At 41.6% G+C, this 19,879-nt stretch overlaps 1 protein-coding gene across 1 annotated transcript; it reads left to right on the top strand.

The window, feature by feature from the left end:
* The first annotated feature begins 6 nt into the window (after positions 1-6).
* On the top strand, positions 7-19,808 carry LOC311520090 (uncharacterized protein). The gene is made up of 13 exons (XM_084627335.1): positions 7-63; positions 1,270-1,373; positions 6,574-6,627; positions 7,310-7,387; positions 7,474-7,587; positions 8,935-9,064; positions 11,523-12,355; positions 12,661-12,815; positions 14,598-14,806; positions 16,243-16,383; positions 17,414-17,516; positions 18,685-18,825; positions 19,748-19,808. The coding sequence occupies exons 9-12, from the start codon at positions 14,799-14,801 to the stop codon at positions 18,811-18,813; spliced, it is 381 nt and encodes a 126-aa protein (XP_084483461.1). The 5' UTR covers positions 7-63; positions 1,270-1,373; positions 6,574-6,627; positions 7,310-7,387; positions 7,474-7,587; positions 8,935-9,064; positions 11,523-12,355; positions 12,661-12,815; positions 14,598-14,798; the 3' UTR covers positions 18,814-18,825; positions 19,748-19,808.
* Positions 19,809-19,879: the final 71 nt, after the last annotated feature.

Genomic DNA, 19,879 nt, shown 5'->3' with positions numbered 1-19,879 from the left:
GGATATAAAGAAACAACTGCTTTCCCTTCAATTTCCAAGAAGTCCCTGGAAAACACAAAAAGTGTAAGCATTTGAATAATGTATTTGTCAGGCTCCCTTCAAAAGCAGTTTGTGATGCTCCTACAAGGGCTATAAACCAGAACATAATCTTATGCATAGGTACTAAAGCCTACTAAAATTAACACAAAGAAAAAGTTGTCTGACTCTTTGAACCAAGCTTTGCTTTGGTACATTCTCGGATGGCTTCAGCTGATTTGAAAGGGAGCTGTGTGTTAGGATATAGATATTCAGGCCTGTCTGCAAAGGCCTGTACTTTAAGAATTTAGGTGTATTCTTATCACTTGGCTAGTTAGAGGTATAAAAGAAAGAATCAAAATCGCTGTCTGCCAGTGTACGGTCCTTCTCTTACTGTGACAGTCTGAGGCCCTGTTCTTAGGCTAAGGCCTTTGGCTAAGCAGCAAAGGCAGCCATAAGCTGGGAAGTGACCGGTCACATTCCAAACTAGTCACATTGAAAGAAGGTGCTATTGGGCTGTTAAGAATACAGTCCTGTCCTGATAGTGCCTATCACCTCCAGAGAAAGGGAAGTGCCTAGAAGATGTAAAAGGAAATTTAGGTTGATAGTTTTCTGTCTGGTAAGGTATAGGTATAGGTATAGGTATTGTTTCATATTCTCTGTGTATATATAAAGCCTGCTGCAGTTTCCACGATATGCATCTGAGGAAGTGAGCTGTAGCTCACAAAAGCTTATGCTCTAATAAATTGGTTAGTCTCTAAGGTGCCACAAGTCCTCCTTTTCTTTTTGCGAATACAGACTAACACGGCTGTTACTCTGAAACCTGTCTGGTAAGAACTCACTTATCAATAGACACAGCTGGGAAACCCTTATGTCTTTATAGATGTAGTTGTGAAATCCTCACTTCTGTATTGTTTTGTCATTATAGTTCCCACTTTGCTATTGTTTATTGGCATGGTCTCTGTCTGGCTCTGTGATTGTTTCTGTCTGCTGTATAATTAATTTTTCTGGGTGTAAACTAATTAAGGTGGTGGGATATAATTGGTTAGCTAATCATGTTACAATATGTTAGGATTGGTTAGTTAAATTTCAGTAGAATGATTGGTTAAGGTATAGCTAAGAATATTACTATATAAATTAGGGGCAAACAGGAAGTAAGTTGGGATTCGAAAATAAGGAAAAAGGAACTTGGATTTAAGCTTGCTGGAAGTTCACCCCAATAAACATTGAATTGTTTGCACCTTTGGACTTCAGGTATTGTCGCTCTCTGTTCATGCGAGGACCAGGGAAGTGGGAGAGTGAAGGAATAAGCTCTCTAACATCTTGGTGCCGTGACTTGGATACATCGCACTGGATAGGTGAGTGGCAGCCTGTAAGTCCCCCTCCCTAACAGTCCACGCAGCAGCTTGGAGGGGGTATGGCGAACTCTCGTGATGGTAGTTGCGGGTTCTGGCAAGCTGGGGTAACGGATTTTTTGAACAAATGGATAAGGAAGAATCAGGGCCCATACCAGGTGCAGGGGTTCACCTGGGATGAGATTGAGAAGGAGATGGGAGAGGTTTTGGGAGACCCCAAGGGAAAGGAGTGTAGGAAAAAGGGAATGGTATTACAAGGTTTGTGTGCTGGCATGGCATACTGGGTAAAAAGGGAAGCTGATCTCCTCCAACACATTAAGGATTTGGAGGGGATTGTGAATCAGCAACAGATTTTAACAGAAAAATCTGTGTTAGCAGTAGAGGTAGCGGATTTGAAGGCACGGGATGCTGCACGGACAGAGGAGTCTTGTGAGGCAATCCGGAGAGAGAGGGACGAACTGCTGGGGAGAGTAGGAGACTTAGAGGAGGAATTGTATCATTGTAAACATGGGGGCAATGGACTTGGGGACCCCAAACCATCCGCCCCACTAATGGAACTGAAGGAGACACCTCCACCACCCTACCCTGAAAAAACACTGTACCCACCACTGCCGGTGGATGTTGTAAGCTGGCGATCCACAGTTACAGCCCCTGCGAGAGAGGCTACCCGGGAAGAACTGCAGGAGGCAGGAATAGTGGCCCGGTTGCGGGGTGGGGGGGACCATGCCCCACCAATAGTAGAATAGGCAGAAATCCGCCCCTTGTCCCTGAAGGACCGGGAGGCAGTACTGGGCCGCTTGGGAAAGGTACCCCGGAATGATTGGGATCAGTTTGTGCTGTGGCTAGTGGAGGTGGGCAGGGAGATGGAGGGTCTAACTCGTGAGGACCAGGTGATCTTATGAGGTAGTCTTTTGGGACGAGGTACCTTGGGAATCGATGTGGCAGGAGTGGCACACCCATTTCTAATTCCCGGACAGGTGGCAAAACAGTTGTTTGGGGTTTGGGGTGTACTCTCGTACTGCGGGGATGAATAAGGTGAAGCGAATCCCTGGGGAAACAGGGCGGGATACACTTAATCGCATACAGGCCTGGGCACGGTGCTGGGTGGATCCCCTGGACGGTCCATGGGTGATGCCCCAGGCAGGGGCACTGGGACCTGGTGGGGATGTGGAGCTGGGTAGGGGTGTAGAATTGCTGGAGAAATGGTTGGAGCTGAGCGATCCGCAGTTCGTGGGGCATTTAAGGTTGCAGCACCCTGAACTTGCTCCCAATCAGCTACCCCAGGTTCTGGAACAGGCAGATGTGTGGAGGCAGATGCATCAGGGGGAAGAGCCAGTCCATGCTATTCCTGCGGGGGATCAATACAAGGTGGAAAGGGGTGGGTCAGCCTGGAGAGGAGGAGGTAGAGGGAGAGTTCCTGGCTTTGGTGGGGGTAGCCAGGGACGAGCCGGCAGCTATAGAGCAACAGATCTAGAGACTGCAGGCTAAACTGACTACCCAGGATCTTACCAGATCAGGGGAAAGTGGCCCCGGAGGCCAAGGGACTGGGACTGCCTGAAATGCCAGACACACAATTTTGCGTGGAGACAGGAATGTGTTCGGTGGACCCCCGGTCCCCCTGTGAACCAGTGGGGGAGACAGAGGTGGGTGCTGCAACTTAGGGGTGCCCTGGGAGGCGTCCTGTCCATGTTCACAGTTTAGGACGGGATGCATCTGTTCACCCCACACTCCAGGGGGCAATCGAAGGGAGTCCCATGAGGGATTTTTTGATAGACACTGGAGCAGCCATCAGTTTAACCACATGGGGGCAGGGGAGACCCTCAGAAGGGACTGTGACAATTGTAGGGGCAATGGGAGGGGAGACACAATTAACCCTGAGGCGGAGACAAACCAAAGGAATCTGGGGGGAAGGTGAGATTATGTGGGGTTGTAATGATATGCTTAATCTGTTGGGGGCAGGAGATTTACACAAACTGGGACTTGTACTGGATTTAGCCAATTGGGTGTGTTTACTGGGGCAAACACAGGACGGTCAGGGCTATACCATTCCCATGGGAATAGCCACTATGACCATTAAAGCGGCACATGCCCTCCCACCACCCCCATCCCCGGCTGGGTGGGAACACATCCATGTGTGGGCGAAGGATAACCTGGATTGTGGTAGGGGCAGCATGGAGGTACTGATGGAGGGAGGGGACCCTCCCCCACAGAAACAGTACCCTATCCAGATGTTAGAGAGCTTATTCCTTCACTTTCCCACTTCCCTGGTCCTTCTCCCATGAACAGAGAGCAACAATACTTGAAGTCCGAAGGTGCAAACAATTCAATGTTTATTGGGGTGAACTTCCAGCAAGCTTAAATCCAAGTTCCTTTTTCCTTATTTTCGAATCCCAACTTACTTCCTGTTTGCCCCTAATTTATATAGTAATATTCTTAGCTATACCTTAACCAATCATTCTACTGAAATTTAACTAACCAATCCTAACATACTGTAACATGATTAGCTAACCAATTATATCCCACCACCTTAATTAGTTTACACTCAGAAAAATTAATTATACAGCAGACAGAAACAATCACAGAGCCAGACAGAGACCATGCCAATAAACAATAGCAAAGTGGGAACTATAATGACAAAACAATACAGAAGTGAGGATTTCACAGCTACATCTATAAAGACATAAGGGTTTCCCAGCTGTGTCTATTGATAAGTGAGTTCTTACCAGACAGAAAACTATCAACCTAAATTTCCTTTTACATCTTCTAGGCACTTCCCTTTCTCTGGAGGTGATAGGCACTATCAGGACAGGACTGTATTCCTAACAGCCCAATAGCACCTTCTTTCAATGTGACTAGTTTGGAATGTGACCGGTCACTTCCCAGCTTATGGCTGCCTCTGCTGCTTAGCCAAAGGCCTTAGCCTAAGAACAGGGCCTCAGACTGTTACAGTAAGAGAAGGACCGTACACTGGCAGACAGTGATTTTGATTCTTTCTTTTATATCTCTAACTAGCCAAGTGATAAGAATACACCTAAATTCTTAAAGTACAGGCCTTTGCAGACAGGCCTGAATATCTATATCCTAACACTGTGTATTTGCCTTGAGTAAGGAATTTGGCTCATTCAGTTAAAATCGGTCATTGGTACTTATGTCCCCTGTTACCATAGTCTCTGAGTGCTTCACAGACAGTCTTTAATGCATTTATCATCATGATGTCCCTGTGAGGTAAGGAAGTACTGTTAGCCTCATTTTTCAAATGGAGAACTGAGGCACTGAGAGGTTAAGTGACTAGCCCATACAAGCAATCTGTGGGGGAGCAAGAATTGAACCCAAGGTCACACAAATTCCAGAGTAGCAGCCTAAACACTGGCCCAGATCACTGAAAGATCAGCTCTTTTGAGTGTAAAATGTGACTTACCAGCTGATATGCCCTCTTGTGGCTGGGCAGGCATAATAAGCTCACCTCCATTGGTGCCCGCTGTGGTGGTCTGGTTTTTCTTGTGCCTCACTGGCCAGGTCACTTTGGGTATGTATACACTGCCACTGGGAGTGAGCGTCCCAGCGCAGGTAGACAAACTCGTACTAGTGTAGATGTGGCTCAAGCTTATGTGCTAAAAATAGCACTGTGGCCATTGCAGCTTGGGCAGTCAAGCCCACCAACCCCCTAGGCTAGAGGGGCCAATCCAGAATGTCCACGCTGCTATTTTTGGTGCATTAATTTGCCCCACACATGCTACCATGGGCCTGCTGACCTGGGCTGGGAAGCTCGGGCCCAGCTGTAATGTAAACATACCCATATGATCCCACCCCTTCCTCACCTTTGGGTTCTGGTCCAGGGACCGTTGATTAGGCAGTCAAGGTTTGTCTGTACAGACCCATTGCTGCCTCCCTGGACCACTATATTGCCTAGGCTCACAGCAGAGCTCCTTGGCACATTGAGCCATTCATTTCTCTCACAGGGCAGTCCCTGAACCTGCAGAATTCTTCCTGCTCCCTGAAGGCCTCTCTGCCAGCATAGAGAACCCTGGGCAGACGCTCCCCAGCTTTGTTTCACAACTGTGTGGTGCTCCCCATTGCAGGTTTACCTTTCCTTCAGGGAGATTCTGTCTGCTAGCCATCCAGCTCAGCTCCCTGACTCCAGCCAGGTGTCTCTCACAGAGAGAGAGAGAGAGCACCAGCCATCTGCTCTCCTTCCTGACTAGCCCCCAGCTGAGCCCTATTCAGCCCTTTTAATTCCTCCCTCCAAGCTTGACACCCCCCCTCCCCTCCCCGCAGGTATAGCTGGTTCATCACACAGGCTGTCATTAATCCCCTTCTGGGCCTTGTGGGAGTTTGTACACCACATCATATATGTCAGGGGTGGCCAAACTGCAGTTTGCGAACCGCTAGTGGCTCTTCTACAGTTAAAGTGCAGCTCTCGGAGCCCCCTCTCATTTTCTACCCACCAGTCTGGGGGTGGGGACCTCAGGGCTTTTGCCCTGTGGCAGGGTGATGGGGTTAGGGGCTTCTGCCTTGCGGGGAGGGGGGTCTTGGGCCTTCAGCCCTGCGGGAGGCACCTGCTGGGGCTCGGGGCTTCAGCAGGAGCAGGGCTGAAACCCCAATCCCCAGCAAGTGTGCCCTGCAGGGCTGAAGCCCCGAGCCCCAGCAGGTGGACCCAGCTCTTGAACTTCTGAAGATTATCGTATGCAGCTCGGAGGGTCAGTAAGTTTGGCCATCCCTGATGTATGTAATCAGACATTACAAAGCTGCTTTCCTCTACAAATAAATGAGAGAGATGATATACCAATCACTCAATTTAAACAATCACTTTTCAACTTGTTTCATTGTGGTGTCACACTGTAGTATCTCTGGTAGGTAGAGTTTGGTTGTAGACAGAGCTTTGAAGAGAACCTCTACTTTTTCTCCATCAGTTTAACCCCTGCCTGCTGTTCGTAAATGCATGTTGCTTTGGTATATACCTCACATTTGGTACTCTACAAACTGTAAAGACAAATTGTGTTATACTCTGAAATTATTACTTTATTAGAAGGTCCATAATAACAGTTTATTCAAACTCAGTGAACCAAATCGTGTCCCTAAAATTTAAGTCTGGAGAAAAATTTTAAATTTTTAATAAAAAGTTTCTCTGTATTTTCAGCAGCACAGTAATTTAAACAGCCAGACATCATCCAAAACCCTTCAGGAATTGTTCTTCTCTCCACAGATTTCATGTTCCCAGCAATCTCTGTACAAAGCTGTCAGCTCTAAGTGCGCTGGGGTGAGTTAACTTCTTGAGTTATGGAAACAAATCTAAAGTATTTCCAAAAAATATTGAATAAAGACAATGAAAACATTTTAACTGCAGGAATGTGTTTTCTTCCTTGCTCAGTTTAAAATCGTAGAATTTCAAGAAATGTACCAACTAATAACACAATTAAGCAATAGAAAGTAGAGTAAAGCAAGCAAGACTGGGCCCTAACTAATGTAAATATTTCCATTACTGTAGATCAAGAGCTCTCAGTCTGGGGATTGTGAGCCCCAGAGGAAGTGTGAACCATACTGTAGTTCACTTATTCATGCTAGTCTTTATATTGATGTCAGTGGAACTATTCATGTAAGTAAGGCAATCAGGATTTGGCCCTTAATATGTGTTAGGTATCTAGCAGTCCTGTATATTCTTATCTGAGAAATGGGTTTCTCAGGAATGGCTCAATTATCATCATTTTAAGATCATTTGTCAAAGCTGATACCTTATTACAAATCTTCAGAAATTACCTTTACATTGTGACTCTTCAGAAGGAGGCTTGAACTAGCGTTTGAATTTAACTCATTGACTTTTTTTGGTTTTAGCTATGGATATACCCTCTCAAGTTTTTTCTTAAAAAACAACAACAGAACTTTCTGGATTAAGTGTAAATGTACAGTTAAGGAACCTCTTAATTTTTGTTTGTGATATCTAGAGACAATATTGGCATTGGCATGTACCCAGTACAAAAATAAGTGGAGAAACGGACATACAAGTGAAGTCCCATTTAAAGGTATGTATTAACTTCTCTTGTTTTCAGATTGCTTGGAATAGCTGAAAATTAAAGTTTGCTATTTCATCTCTTATGCATGTTTCTAGCATCATTTGGAGCATCGCCTTGCTTGAAGGCTAAAGCAGTCTGTTGGACGTCAGGCAGCACTTGAGGATGAAAGTCGAGCTGCCTTGGGAAATACAGAGGCTTTTACTCTGAGGGTAAGAATCAGTGAAAAACATCAAACCAATTGTCCAATAGACTTACATCAAACATCAAACATCAAACCAATTGTCCAATAGACTTACAAATAGAGCTGTACTTTAAATGTGTGTCAGTAAGGTTTCAAATGAAGACATGCTGCATCTGATTCTGTTGGGGAATGATGGAAGCCCAAAAAGTATATGTAGGGAATGAGGTCATCAGCTGCGGCTCTTTTGATCTCCCCCATCCCATGTAGTGAAGGGAGTTTTCCAACAGGTCCTTGGGCAGGGCATTTTCTCAGTATCTTTTTCTTCCCTCCCATGCTTTGTGGGCAAATTATTGATATAATTGCATTCTTCCATACAAGGAGGGATTAACAGGATTAATACCAGTGAGTATGGAAAAGAGATGTGGAAGAGGAGAAAGCACAAAATAATCAAAAATAATATGTAAAGTAAGCACTCTACACTTTGTATTCTGTGTTGTAATTGAAATCAATATATTTGAAAATGTAGAAAAGCATCCAAAAATATTTATAATAAATTTAAATTGGTATTCTATTCTTGTTTAATAGTGCGATTAAAACTGTGATTAATCATGATTAATTATTTTAATTGTTTGACAGCCCTAATCCTGACATTTGAGAGTTCTCTCACAAGATCATGAGTCAGACTTAATTTTACTTAGAAATCGTGTCTTTCATGATCAATTTGCGAGAGTTGGCATGTCTGCCAGGCTCTAGCTGTGGCACGTAATGGTTCAGTCTCCTGTGGACTGTAACACTTTGGTCTAATGTCAGTTGCTGGGTTTAACATGCAGGTGCTGGGAGATATTGGTGGCCTCTGATATAAAGGAGGTTACAAAGGAGGCCTTCTAGTCTTAAACTCTATGACTCTAAGAGGAGAGAAAGGCAAGCTGATTGGGGAAAAGTGTAGGAAATGACATGGGAAGCAGAAGGAAATGAAAACAACTATTCTGGTGCGGGGAAGATTATGTAGAAGCCTGCAGATGAGGAACAGGAGCTTACATTTGTTGTAGTAAGAGACAATAAGTAAAATGGGAGAGTCTAGAGGGTTTTCCATTTAGCAACACAAGGCCCTCCCTTTGGCACATAGGTTTGATGTGCTGTCTGCGCCACTCCCACAAGAGACGAACACTCAAATTTAGGTCTTTCACATGACAATGCTGAACTCTACCACTGGGCCACTAGTTCACCCCCTGCAGTCCATACAGATATGTAACTCCCACTGAAGTTGGTGACAATTGTGTGTGAATTTGTGTTGCAGTATTTGGCCCTAATCTGTACATATTTTGACATGGTGCTGCAGTAAGGTTTCTTATGTGAAAATTTTATTTCTCTTCAGTCCAAAGAAAAAACTGCAGATGCATGCAAATTCCAGTGCACTTTCAGATGGATTTCCACAGATGGATAAAACCTGTTTATCAGAAGAGGAGTTATTCTTCAAAAGGCACATGACGGCAATAAAGAGAAGGGTAAATGTAAATATTTGGGTCCTACCAACACTGAGAACAGATGAAATACCTTGCTTGAAGAGCCCTAAGATTAGTGATGACAAGGGAGACAACAGAGCGATGACAGACTCATTGAAGAGTGCTTTGTTAGAAACTGTTGCTTTAGCTGAAAATGAGCATTCCAGTCAGGATAATGGAGGAGACAGACTTGTCGACAGTGAATCCTCATCACAAAGTACAGTTCAGTTGAGCCCCCGTCTGCGAGCAGGGCTGAAAAAACAAAGTCTTCTACTCCTTTAAAAAAAGAAAAGGAGTACTAGTGGCACCTTAGAGACTAACCAATTTATTTGAGCATAAGCTTTTGTGATGCCATCCGATGAAGTGAGCTGTAGCTCACGAAAGCTTATGCTCAAATAAATTGGTTAGTCTCTAAGGTGCCACAAGTACTCCTTTTCTTTTTGAGAATACAGAGTAACATGGCTGCTACTCTGAAACCTTCTACTCCTTTGTTACTGAGGAGCTGGGAGGTGCCTGCTAATCTGGGAGAAGATAAACAACGGGACCCTCCTGATAGTGACACAGACAGGACTATGTTTAGGGGACACATCAATATACCATATTCAGCTGGAAAGAAAGTCTTTATGGTCTACATTTCTAGAGGTTATCAAGGTAGAGCGATTAGAAACCAGCCCCATTCCCACCACAGACACTCCCACACCCTGAGATTCCTGGACCATCATGTATCACATCTGGGCTAATTATTATTATTCACTATTTATATAGTGCCCACAATTTTGCTAGGAAATCTAGTTTGGGGGAAAGAGCATAAGACTGGGAGTCAGGAGGTTGTTCTAAATCTGACTGCCTTTGACTCACTGTTTGGCCTACAGCAAGTTGCTGCATTTATTGTCTCCGTTTCCCCATCTGTAAAGTAAGAATAATAATATGTACCTACCTGTCTACCTCCTGGGTTAATGTGTTATTGTTTGTACAGTGCTCTGAACGTATGAAGTGCTATGCACATGTAAAATGGGATGGCACGTGGGAAGACAGACAGGTACCTGCCCTGAAAGACTTGCCATCCAAATAGACATCATTTAGGCAAAAAAACAAAAACAAAAACAAACAAACAAAAACGGTGTTTGTTAGTGGAAATGTCAGTCATCACTAGACTTCTTTTACATTTAAATACGAGTTCCAGGGCCCTAGCATGTGAAACGTCAAATGAGTATGAACAAGTCAGTCTATTAAAAAAGAAACACACATTAAAATTTTCACATGATGTCAGCACGAAAATACTCCCAATCTGCCGTGCCCAACCCAACCCTTCAGAAGAAGTCTGGTTACATTTCTTTTTTCCTAACAGTGGTGTGGAGGTTCCAGTAACTGTGCATTTGGGCTGTCTATATAAAGGGTGTGAATTCTCCCATGTCCCTTTAAAAATACAGCTGTCAAGCATTCTGCATTTTGGTATTTATACCTATATGTTTAAAAGATGACAAAAGAGTTTTTAGAAGATGCTAATAATAAAATGCATGTAAAGATGGGAGGGGAAACCACCCTACAAAGGTTGCACACAGGAACAAATCTGCAGTGAGGTTTGTGTACTTCAGGCAAGTGCAGTTCCCAGCATGTAAAGAGATGGTGATCAAAATTTGCCTTCAACTTTTCATCCTAACATTCAGGGGTGCTAAAGTCTTGGGGTTTGGCAGTCCGATTTTAGAGAAAGGAGCTACTTACAAAATTTGTGAACATCCAGAGGGTTGGGAGTGTTTAAATCTTTAGTTACAGTGTACAACACCCTATGAGCAAAACAGCTAGAATGTGATTGGGAAGATGTGTGCAGATGGTGACTGTATTATATGTAGTACCATCTGGTCATGAATGAAAAAGCATATCAAACCATGAAATAATCTCTAAACATCTCTTTTATTTGGGAAATATTTATCCCATTAACGCATTTAAATCTTTGTGGTAGCATGAAATGCTGCAAAGCTGTATTTTATACCAATATAACCATTTAGCCTCAGTATGCTTGTTTTTTGAGCCAGATTCAAAGGCAGAAAGAAATGCATGAATGGAAAAGTCATACCCTCGTCTGTACAATTACTGTAAAGAAAGAGGGTTACAACTTTCGGATTCTGGACCTAAGATGGGGGCTAAAAGATGGTGTCAGCAATGATCACCACATGGTTTTACCTCACTTGAAAATGCTGAAGTGCCAGGAGTTGGGACACCAAATGTTTTTTATAAGTTTGGGTTTAATTGGGTATGATTAATTTCTAGTATATTTTCTAGGGATTGTTTGTTTATTTTACTTTCTGAATAATGCACATCTCACAGATCTAGTGTATTGAGGTAACTGGTAAATACTACACTGCGTTACACCCTGTGGAATCTTAATGCCTTGATTTTTGCACAAAGTGTATACCAGGGCTGTATTGTGTCCCCTTTATATGGCTGTTTGTTCTGTTTTCAGGTTTTCATTGGATAAAAGCATGACAATCCTGTCATCCCAGAAATCATATCAAAGGAAAACTTAGACGCAATTAAAGACACAATTGAAAGTATAAAACTGGTTGAAATAAAGCCAAAGCAGAATATGCTGAGTGGTGTACTACATGGTGGATCAAAAGAGGCAGCTCTGACTGAGAGAATAGAACAGGTAGAGGATCATCAGGCTGGTGTTACACAAAATTTTCTGGGAACTGACAAGTCATCAAAAGAAAAGACAGTTGAGACCCACCTCAATAAAGAACCAGAATCAAATATTTCAGATGAGCAGGATTTGGCTCATGCATCTCTACTCATACAACATAAACCTGCAGTTGAAATATGAGAAAGAACTGCAGCTTCTTAACCAATGGTACAAACTGTATGAAAATTATGACCCAAGAGTTTAGAGGCTTCTACCCATCAGGTTCATATTTTGTCAATTCTCTTTGGAAGTCCTTTGGTTAAAGAATATAAATGTTTTTCATTCCAAACCAGCAGACTAAATTCAGTGATGAATCCTGGTCACATGCCACCTGAGGCTCGTTGTGCATACGCTAAGAAGAAGATTCCAAACCATTTAAGAGATTCATTTGTTCTCCATTCATTTTAAATGGAATCAATGGGGAAAAAAAATCAATGGAAAGATCCATTTCTAAACAGCTATATGGAAGAAACATTTCAGCCTGTAGAGTTGCAGAGGGGGTGAGACTCAGTGTTGAATGGAACTGCCTGGATCACTATCATCTATGAACTAAAGTTATCACTGTTTAAATGAACAGCGCTTCTCCCTTTATAGGGAGAATGCACCAGCAGAAGGTATTGCTTAATAATGATGCTAATAGTTCTGACATCTGCAGATCTTGAAGGCAGATAGGTATTTTGTTATCCCCTGTTCCAGACGTGGGGTAACTGAGGCTTAATGAGACCCAGTCAGGAAGTCAATGGCAGAGTCAGGATTAGAATTAATGTCTGACTCCTAGCAGCATGCTCAATTCACTAGGCTCCTGAAGTTAACTTGCTTGTTTCTCTAATCACATTTGGAGCTTAGAGCAGCTTCTTAGTTTTCACACATCTTCTCTTCTCTTTCACGCGTCTGTGGGGTCTCTCATTCTTCCACACAGCACCTTTTACCAGGATATTTTCAGTAAGGATCCTGTACACAAACAACATGCTAAGAGCAAATGGCTGAGCTCTTTCCAGAAACTGTGTGAGATATTTCAGGAACATGCTCCAGTTGCTCTCGGCCAAGAGACTGCCACTGCACTACTTAAAACAGGTGAGACTGGAATCCAGAAGTAGAAAATGTGTCAGTTAGAGTGATCAATACACTGTTTTTAGGAGAAACAAATTAAACAGATTGTTCTAGTCAGTAGGGATGGACAAATCGCTTGTGGGAGCTGCAGACATCTACATGCCTAGTATGGTTCAGAAGCCTGTAAGTGCCTGGATATTTATGATTATTAGAGCACCATAAATACTTAAGAGATTAAATTACTTTCCCTCAATAACCCTAAGTGCCTGTCTCAGTTCAATGTATGGTCGGATTGGTGCATATGGTTGGATTAGCATATGTAATGCCGTCTGCAGGCTTATTATTTGGGCTTTACTAGAAGAGCAAGCAGCCTGGGTTTTGGACAGGCAAAATAAAATATGCACTGTGAAATACTGTTAATAACACTCAGTGCAAAGTACAGAGTGATGATCTGACTTTTGCTGCAGGATTAGTGTAAAAATAATTTAGCACTAATACAGCACTTTTCATTGGTAAGTCAAAAAGTTGTTTTCAAGGGAGGAAAATGATGGGTATCCCTATTTTTCAGATGGAGAAACAAGGAGGTTAAATGACTTCCCCCATGCTCAGAATATACCCCAACACTTTAATTCTCAGTCTGGCAGCCTCTCCACAAAATAGCATGTTCATGAACAGTTGACTCACTTAGAATATAATGTAGTTAGAACACAATCCAGCGAAGAGAGTGAGGCCCTGACACTTAAGAAAATAGAGATCTCATCCTATGACTGGTATTTTTTCTTCTGACTAGGGAAGTTAGTGTCTCATGAGTCTTTCTTGAAGATTTTCTGTCTTCATACAACACTGGACTTATAAAATAAAAGGGTAACAGTTAAAATCTCTGGTGTGTAGGTGCTTCCTTGATTTAAATAAACCCTAAAGTTAAGAGGCTATAATAGAAGTTATCCACAGGCATAAGTGTGTTTTGGGAGGAATTATACCTTACTTACCATCACCAAAGCCCTGGCAAGAGCATTGTTACTTGCCATCACAGGTCAGGAAGTTTTCCCTTATATTCAGCCTAAATGTTCACCATCTTGATACTTGCTCTTAATTATTCCCCATTTACCACACTGAAATCCTCTAAACCTTTGGCATTAATATCCTTTGATATATTTGTAGACTGTTATCATTTCTCCTGTAGGTTATTGTTTAGACAAGTTGTATGCACTAAGTTCTTCCGCATTCCTCCTAGGTCAATCCTTCCAGTCCCCCATTCTGTTTTGATACTCTCCTCTGAACTCCCTCCTGTTTGTCAATACCTTTCTGTTAAGGTTCTAGAATTGGTTGCGGTATTCCAGGTGTGACCACACCTGGAACCAAATGGAGCCAGGCTATTACTGCCTTGCTCCATAAGAAGAACCCTTTGAGCTTGCAACCCAAAATTGCACAGGCCTTTTATTACATCCATATCACTTTGCAAATTCTGGGATGACTTGCTGTCCACTATCATTTCTAGGTCTTTTTCATAGTGTTATTGTCTTCTAGATTTCTCCCTGCCATTTGCTATGTTAACCATGCAATTTATAGAAAATTCATAAAATCAAACAAACAATTATGTTTAATTCAGCACAGTTTACTAGATCTCATTAGAATCTACAGGGTTTGTGATGCTGATAAAACACAATGCTCATATCTTTATTGCTGTCCTAGTAGCTATCATATTCTCTAAGCCATTCTTCCAGCATGCCATTTATTTTTGTAAGCGTTCTAAGATTAAGTTTAAAAAAATGCATTAAGAATCAGAACATATTTCCCCTTTGTAAGTTTTGCAGCAAGAGGTTAATCAAGGATTCCAGGTCCAGGGCTCTCCAGAAGATCACTGTCATTGCTTCAAGAGAAACATCAGTGACATACAATACTACCTGTCAAGCAAACAGGCTTCAAAATATACTGATATCCACCAACTGAGACCGGTGGTCAATGCAAGACTGTATGAAGCACACCAGAACTTCATAGACAGCATCCATGCCAGAGTATGCTAATAGTCCTTTTCCATTATTTTGGTTCTTATCACCACCATGTCAAAGGATCTCTTTACATCATGCATTAGTCCAGTGGCCAGGGAAAGACGACGAAAACCATAGAGCTTTTTCATCTTCACTTTCCCTCACCATTTGTGCTTTTTTATACTGCTCCTTACATCTGCAACAACATCCCTGTTCCTGAAAGCCAAGTGTCCTCCTCTTCCTTCAAATCCCTTCTCCAAAGCCACTTCTTTCATCTTGCTTATCCCCTAGTGACCTTCATTCCTGTGTTATTTACTTCTTTCTTACCCCAGCTCAGTCTTCTAAGATTCACTCACTATCTAATATTACTCCCATTTATTTTAACCTTTATCCCTCTTTTCCCTAACCCCTTGTTTTGTCTGTTCTCTTTATGTTCAGTATTCCTGGCAGGCTCTCTGAGAGAGGCCATATCTTTTTATAGTCCTTAAAGTGCAAAATTATGATGCTATATAAATCTCAAATTATACCACCCTTAATTCACCTTGATTTCACCTATTCCATAAGTAGTCCTATTGAAATCAATGGGCCTAATCATGGAGTAATATGCTGCTCATTGTGAGCTGCGAATTTGAACCTGAATGTTTAATACTAGTAGTAACAGTAAATATTTAATTAACAATATATGGTCATTTACTGTTATCCATTTCTTGTACCAGAAGCACTTAAAGCATGCCATGAGGGCCAAAAAAGCAGCCCATGAAGTATTAAAATCTGGCCTATGGTTACCCATCTTTCTATAACTGTAGCATAAGAACTTAGTTGACTAATTCTAATTTATTTTTGTTTGGGGGCCAGTTAACTCTCAGACCAAGCAATTTGTATTCATCTGTCAAAAAATAAAATGCAAACACAAACATTACATGCACATAATTATTTTTGGCTTCTCTTTACCTTTTGTTTTCTTCTTAAGCCCTTTTTCCAGCTTTCTCCTGCTCTGCATCCATCTCTGCACAGGATTGTGCAAGTTTTAAAAACAAAATTAACATCAAACAAGAACATGCTGTCTATGTTCTTCCCTTCTCCACTACTAGCTCTCTGCCCCCACTCCTTCATTTCAGTCTGACTTTATCTGTCTAATCTTTCAACTCTTCCCCTTGATGATTTCTCTTCTTCCACCTTCTGGCATCTTCTTTCCCATTTCCCTGATCTTTAGGCTCTCTTTCATTTGTCTCATTTCTCTCTACAAGCCTAAAACTGTAACATAAAAACATTAAAGTACAAATTATCTTACAGGGTTGTTATAACTTAAACCTTGCAATATCTTGTGGCAAAAAGTCACACCCAATGACAATGTTATTGCACATTTTATAACCCAGAAATGATTTTATTATGAGAACAGTCATCCTGGGATCCTTTCCAAGATTTGTTAAGTAAGCTGCTATAGCTCTGTTCTTTCTTTACAGCTTCGTCACACTAATATCTATGAAACGAGTGTTAGCTAAGGAAAAGGATAGAATCAACCCCATCAGCAACAGATCCCATGCCTGCTACCTTGAACGCCTGTGCAATGACTTTCAGAAAATTGTCATCACCCACTTCAACAGGTCAGTTACATAGTGATGTCTATGAAGATGACCCCATAAGAGGGGAAGAAATAAGTAGCATAGAGAGTAAGAGTTACTGCCATTATGCTGGGCTCCAGCTGTATTGAAAAGTTATAGTGAAGAATCCTCTTGTGTTGGGGTTAGTCGCAAACCAGGCTTTTCCTTAACAAAAGCTGGAGCAAATTGGGATAAAGGAGATGATGAGTTTTTGGTCAGTTGACAGATTACTTTTGTTCAAAGTTTGCTCATTACTTAGCATGTCAGAGCTGCAAATACATCCAGTTCTTTGATGCATTAGTACATTTTCTGATCTAAAAGAATTCCAAAAGAATGTGGAAATAATGCAGTTCAACAGAATACAAGATTTTGAGGATACAAGGACTTCAGGTTAAATTCTGCCTTCAGTGATAATTCTGCAATCCCACTGTCTTCATGTGACGGGTGTAAAAATCTTATCCTGCACTGTTAAATATACATACCAAATGGAGTCCAGGTTAAATGTAGTGTTAGGGACTTAAGCATATAAAAGTGCACACACAAAAGCATAGAGTTTTTTTTTAGAAGTGCCACTGAGTTGGGTAATTCAAACTGAAGATCATTCTAAGTTTTGCACACCCTCATGAAGGCCTGCCTCGTCTATTTCTCAAAATATGCAGATCACTCAGCTATGTCTAGGAGTACAATTTTCACTTAAAAAAATAGACAAATAGAATAGTTCACCTGATTTAAATGTTGCCGAGGTTTTTCCTTTCAAGTGTGGGTATTGCCTTATAGTCTCCCCAGCCACATAAAGGGTTTCTACAGTAACACCAAGCTAGGCTGCTTCTTTTTTAAAGATAGTTTACAAGTAAAATTTTAGATCAAATTCTCATTCCCTTCCCTATCCCCACCTGTCTCCATTTTCCAGATGAGGCAGAGCATACCAGGGCACTGTTTAGATGAACTGAAAGGCCTGTTAGAGGCGCTCCCAGGCTACAAATTCTGGGACTTACTGTGGCTAAGGTTTACCTTTGCCTTTCTCCTTCTCAAGGTCTAGTATAGGGGAGCATCATCTTCTGGGAGCTGGGGTGAGTCACCGGAGATCAGCCATTTGTGGGGGATGTGATGGAGGAGGAGAAAAAGCTCTGCAGCTGGTAAGTCAGGGCCAGGTCTTTTCTGAAGTATGATAATGTGCATTATGATCCAGTGTAAATTCATGATCATGCATTAACTTAGATACACATTAGTATCAAGGGTCTCAGGAGAAACTCTAGTCTGTGGTATCATTTAATTATTCCAGAAATAACACATGATCAAGTAACGAAAGAGTGGGTTATAATAAATGCTCACAAGCAGCTAGAGTTATGGTTGCAATAGTATGTGAATAAACTGAGAAAGAGGTTCATATTTCAACCAGTAGGACTGCAGTATAAAAATTAATTGAGAAGAGGAACAAGATAGGAAGAGTGTTGACTTATCTCCGCCACAGGGTCTCTATAACCGGCAATGCACTATTCATTAGGTAGCAGAACCTTAGTATGAGAAGGGATGTGGGCACAACTGTATCTCTGATAGCACAGTCCTAGCAAACTCAGAATCTTTCATGGGTTCCATCAAAGTGGATGCCAGAATGTTTGTCAAAAATGAGTTTCTGTGGAAATTAAATGAAACCACAGCACATTTCCATATGTGTCCTCTACATATTCACCCTCCATGCAACCACCTGAATGTGCTCCCTCACGCTCAATAAATGGAAAGCGTATTAGAGCTTGCAACAGTTCTTCATTGGATTTGTCCAGATAGGCAACCTAGAGGCTTGTAGGTGAAGTCTCACTTCCTCTATCCTCTGTTTCCTCAATGGAATATCCATCAGTGAGCAAGTAGGTTAGTTTGATCTGGTAGCGTCAGTTCAGAAATAATGTGGCATTGAGATATTTCATAAGCTAATTGTATAACAGATAGTTACATGATGACACAGCAGCCTAGAAAAGTTTCCCTTGTACTTAGCATAAGGGCAGACACCTTCATGCAAAAAGATGAATTCATGGAAAAAACAGTACATATAAAAATGAAGTTACAACCAAGAAAGGGTGTAAAAGGGGATTTTAGGGAGGGATTACTTTAGCATGGGAAAGTTGTGTCTTTGATTTACCATAGAAAACATGGTGAGAGTTTTGTCTGATTATACATCTGGGTGTGGTGAGAAACTGAACTCTTGTTTATGACAGAGAACTAGTGTCAGGATGGTAGATTATCTTGACTTTCTTCTCCAAACTTTTATCAGTGCCCCTGTTCCTCTCCCTGTTGTCTCCCCCGATATAGGGTTACCTGTGTTGTAGGAAGAGAAACTTGTGTGACCTGAAGAATCAGATTCTGTCTTTCAGCAGAAGACTGCTTATAGTACATGGTGAGGCTGGATGTGGAAAAAGCGTCAGCATCTTTAGCTTCTAACTGGATACCAGGGTGAGGATCGCTCAGATTCATTAAGGAGAGAGAATTTATACAGCTACAGGGGACAGACGTTCTCTCTGTCCCTGAGTCACCACCAGCAATAGCTAGTGCCATCTAATGGACACTACTAACATCACTAAAGCCTCTTTCTCAGGTTTGCTGCTTTGTCCACTTTAAATGTTTAAGGTTCCAGTTGAATTAATTTTGCTGTTGAAGCCTTATTTTTGGTATTTTCTGACTTTTTAATTTGGCTATGTAATCTTAATGTTTAATTAGCTTAGGGATTTCTGCATTCAAATAAATGATATACTATTATATACTGTATAATGTTAATTAATATGAGAGAAATATGTGGAAGTGTGGAACAAGCACAGAGGTTGAAACGAGAAGTGGGGGGGAGAAGGAACAAAATAATTTTAGAGGAACTTTGTGGGATATTTTTGGAATTCCAAGGAAGAAAAACTGGAAGTCAGTGAAAAATTCTGCATATGGAGGGCTTGCAGATGTTCATTAAGATTGGATAAAGATTTCACTACTAGGAGAAACATTAATTTAAGAGAAGTGCCTTTTGTAAATTAGACAGATTCTTTCAAAAGAAAAATAGAGGTGCAAGACATATATTGTTGCAATTTAACCTTCTTGAAGGGGTTTGTCTTTGCAGTTATATTGCTGATATCATAAGCCATTTGACAAATGAAAAAATTACAAACCTGGTTCAATGGGCACTATGTGAGAAAAATGTGGAATGCATCAACTTAAGAACTTCAGTTTACAGACATTAATGGAATGCCATTAATGAAATACTATCTAGAAATTATCACTATTTTGGAAAGAGACGGTTGTCATTCTGCCAACAAACCAATTACCAGCTCCTACTTGAGATCAAGTAAGCTTCTGAGCAAAAAAAGTATTTCAATTATTTCTTTTATCACAGGGACCTCAGAGCTATTATTCAATTTGTTGGCATCACTGGTGAAAGCAGAAATATCCGATTGGCTCTCTTAAGCCTTTGCTACCAGATTGCTTATATTTACAATGTCTCCATCAATTTATCTGAGGTAACAAA

Source organism: Lepidochelys olivacea, assembly GCF_965140295.1.
Source record: "Lepidochelys olivacea isolate rLepOli2 genome assembly, chromosome: 4".
Lineage (NCBI taxonomy): Eukaryota > Metazoa > Chordata > Testudines > Cheloniidae > Lepidochelys > Lepidochelys olivacea.
Note: the sequence above shows the minus strand (reverse complement) of the source record. Positions and strands in the feature narration are given on the sequence as shown.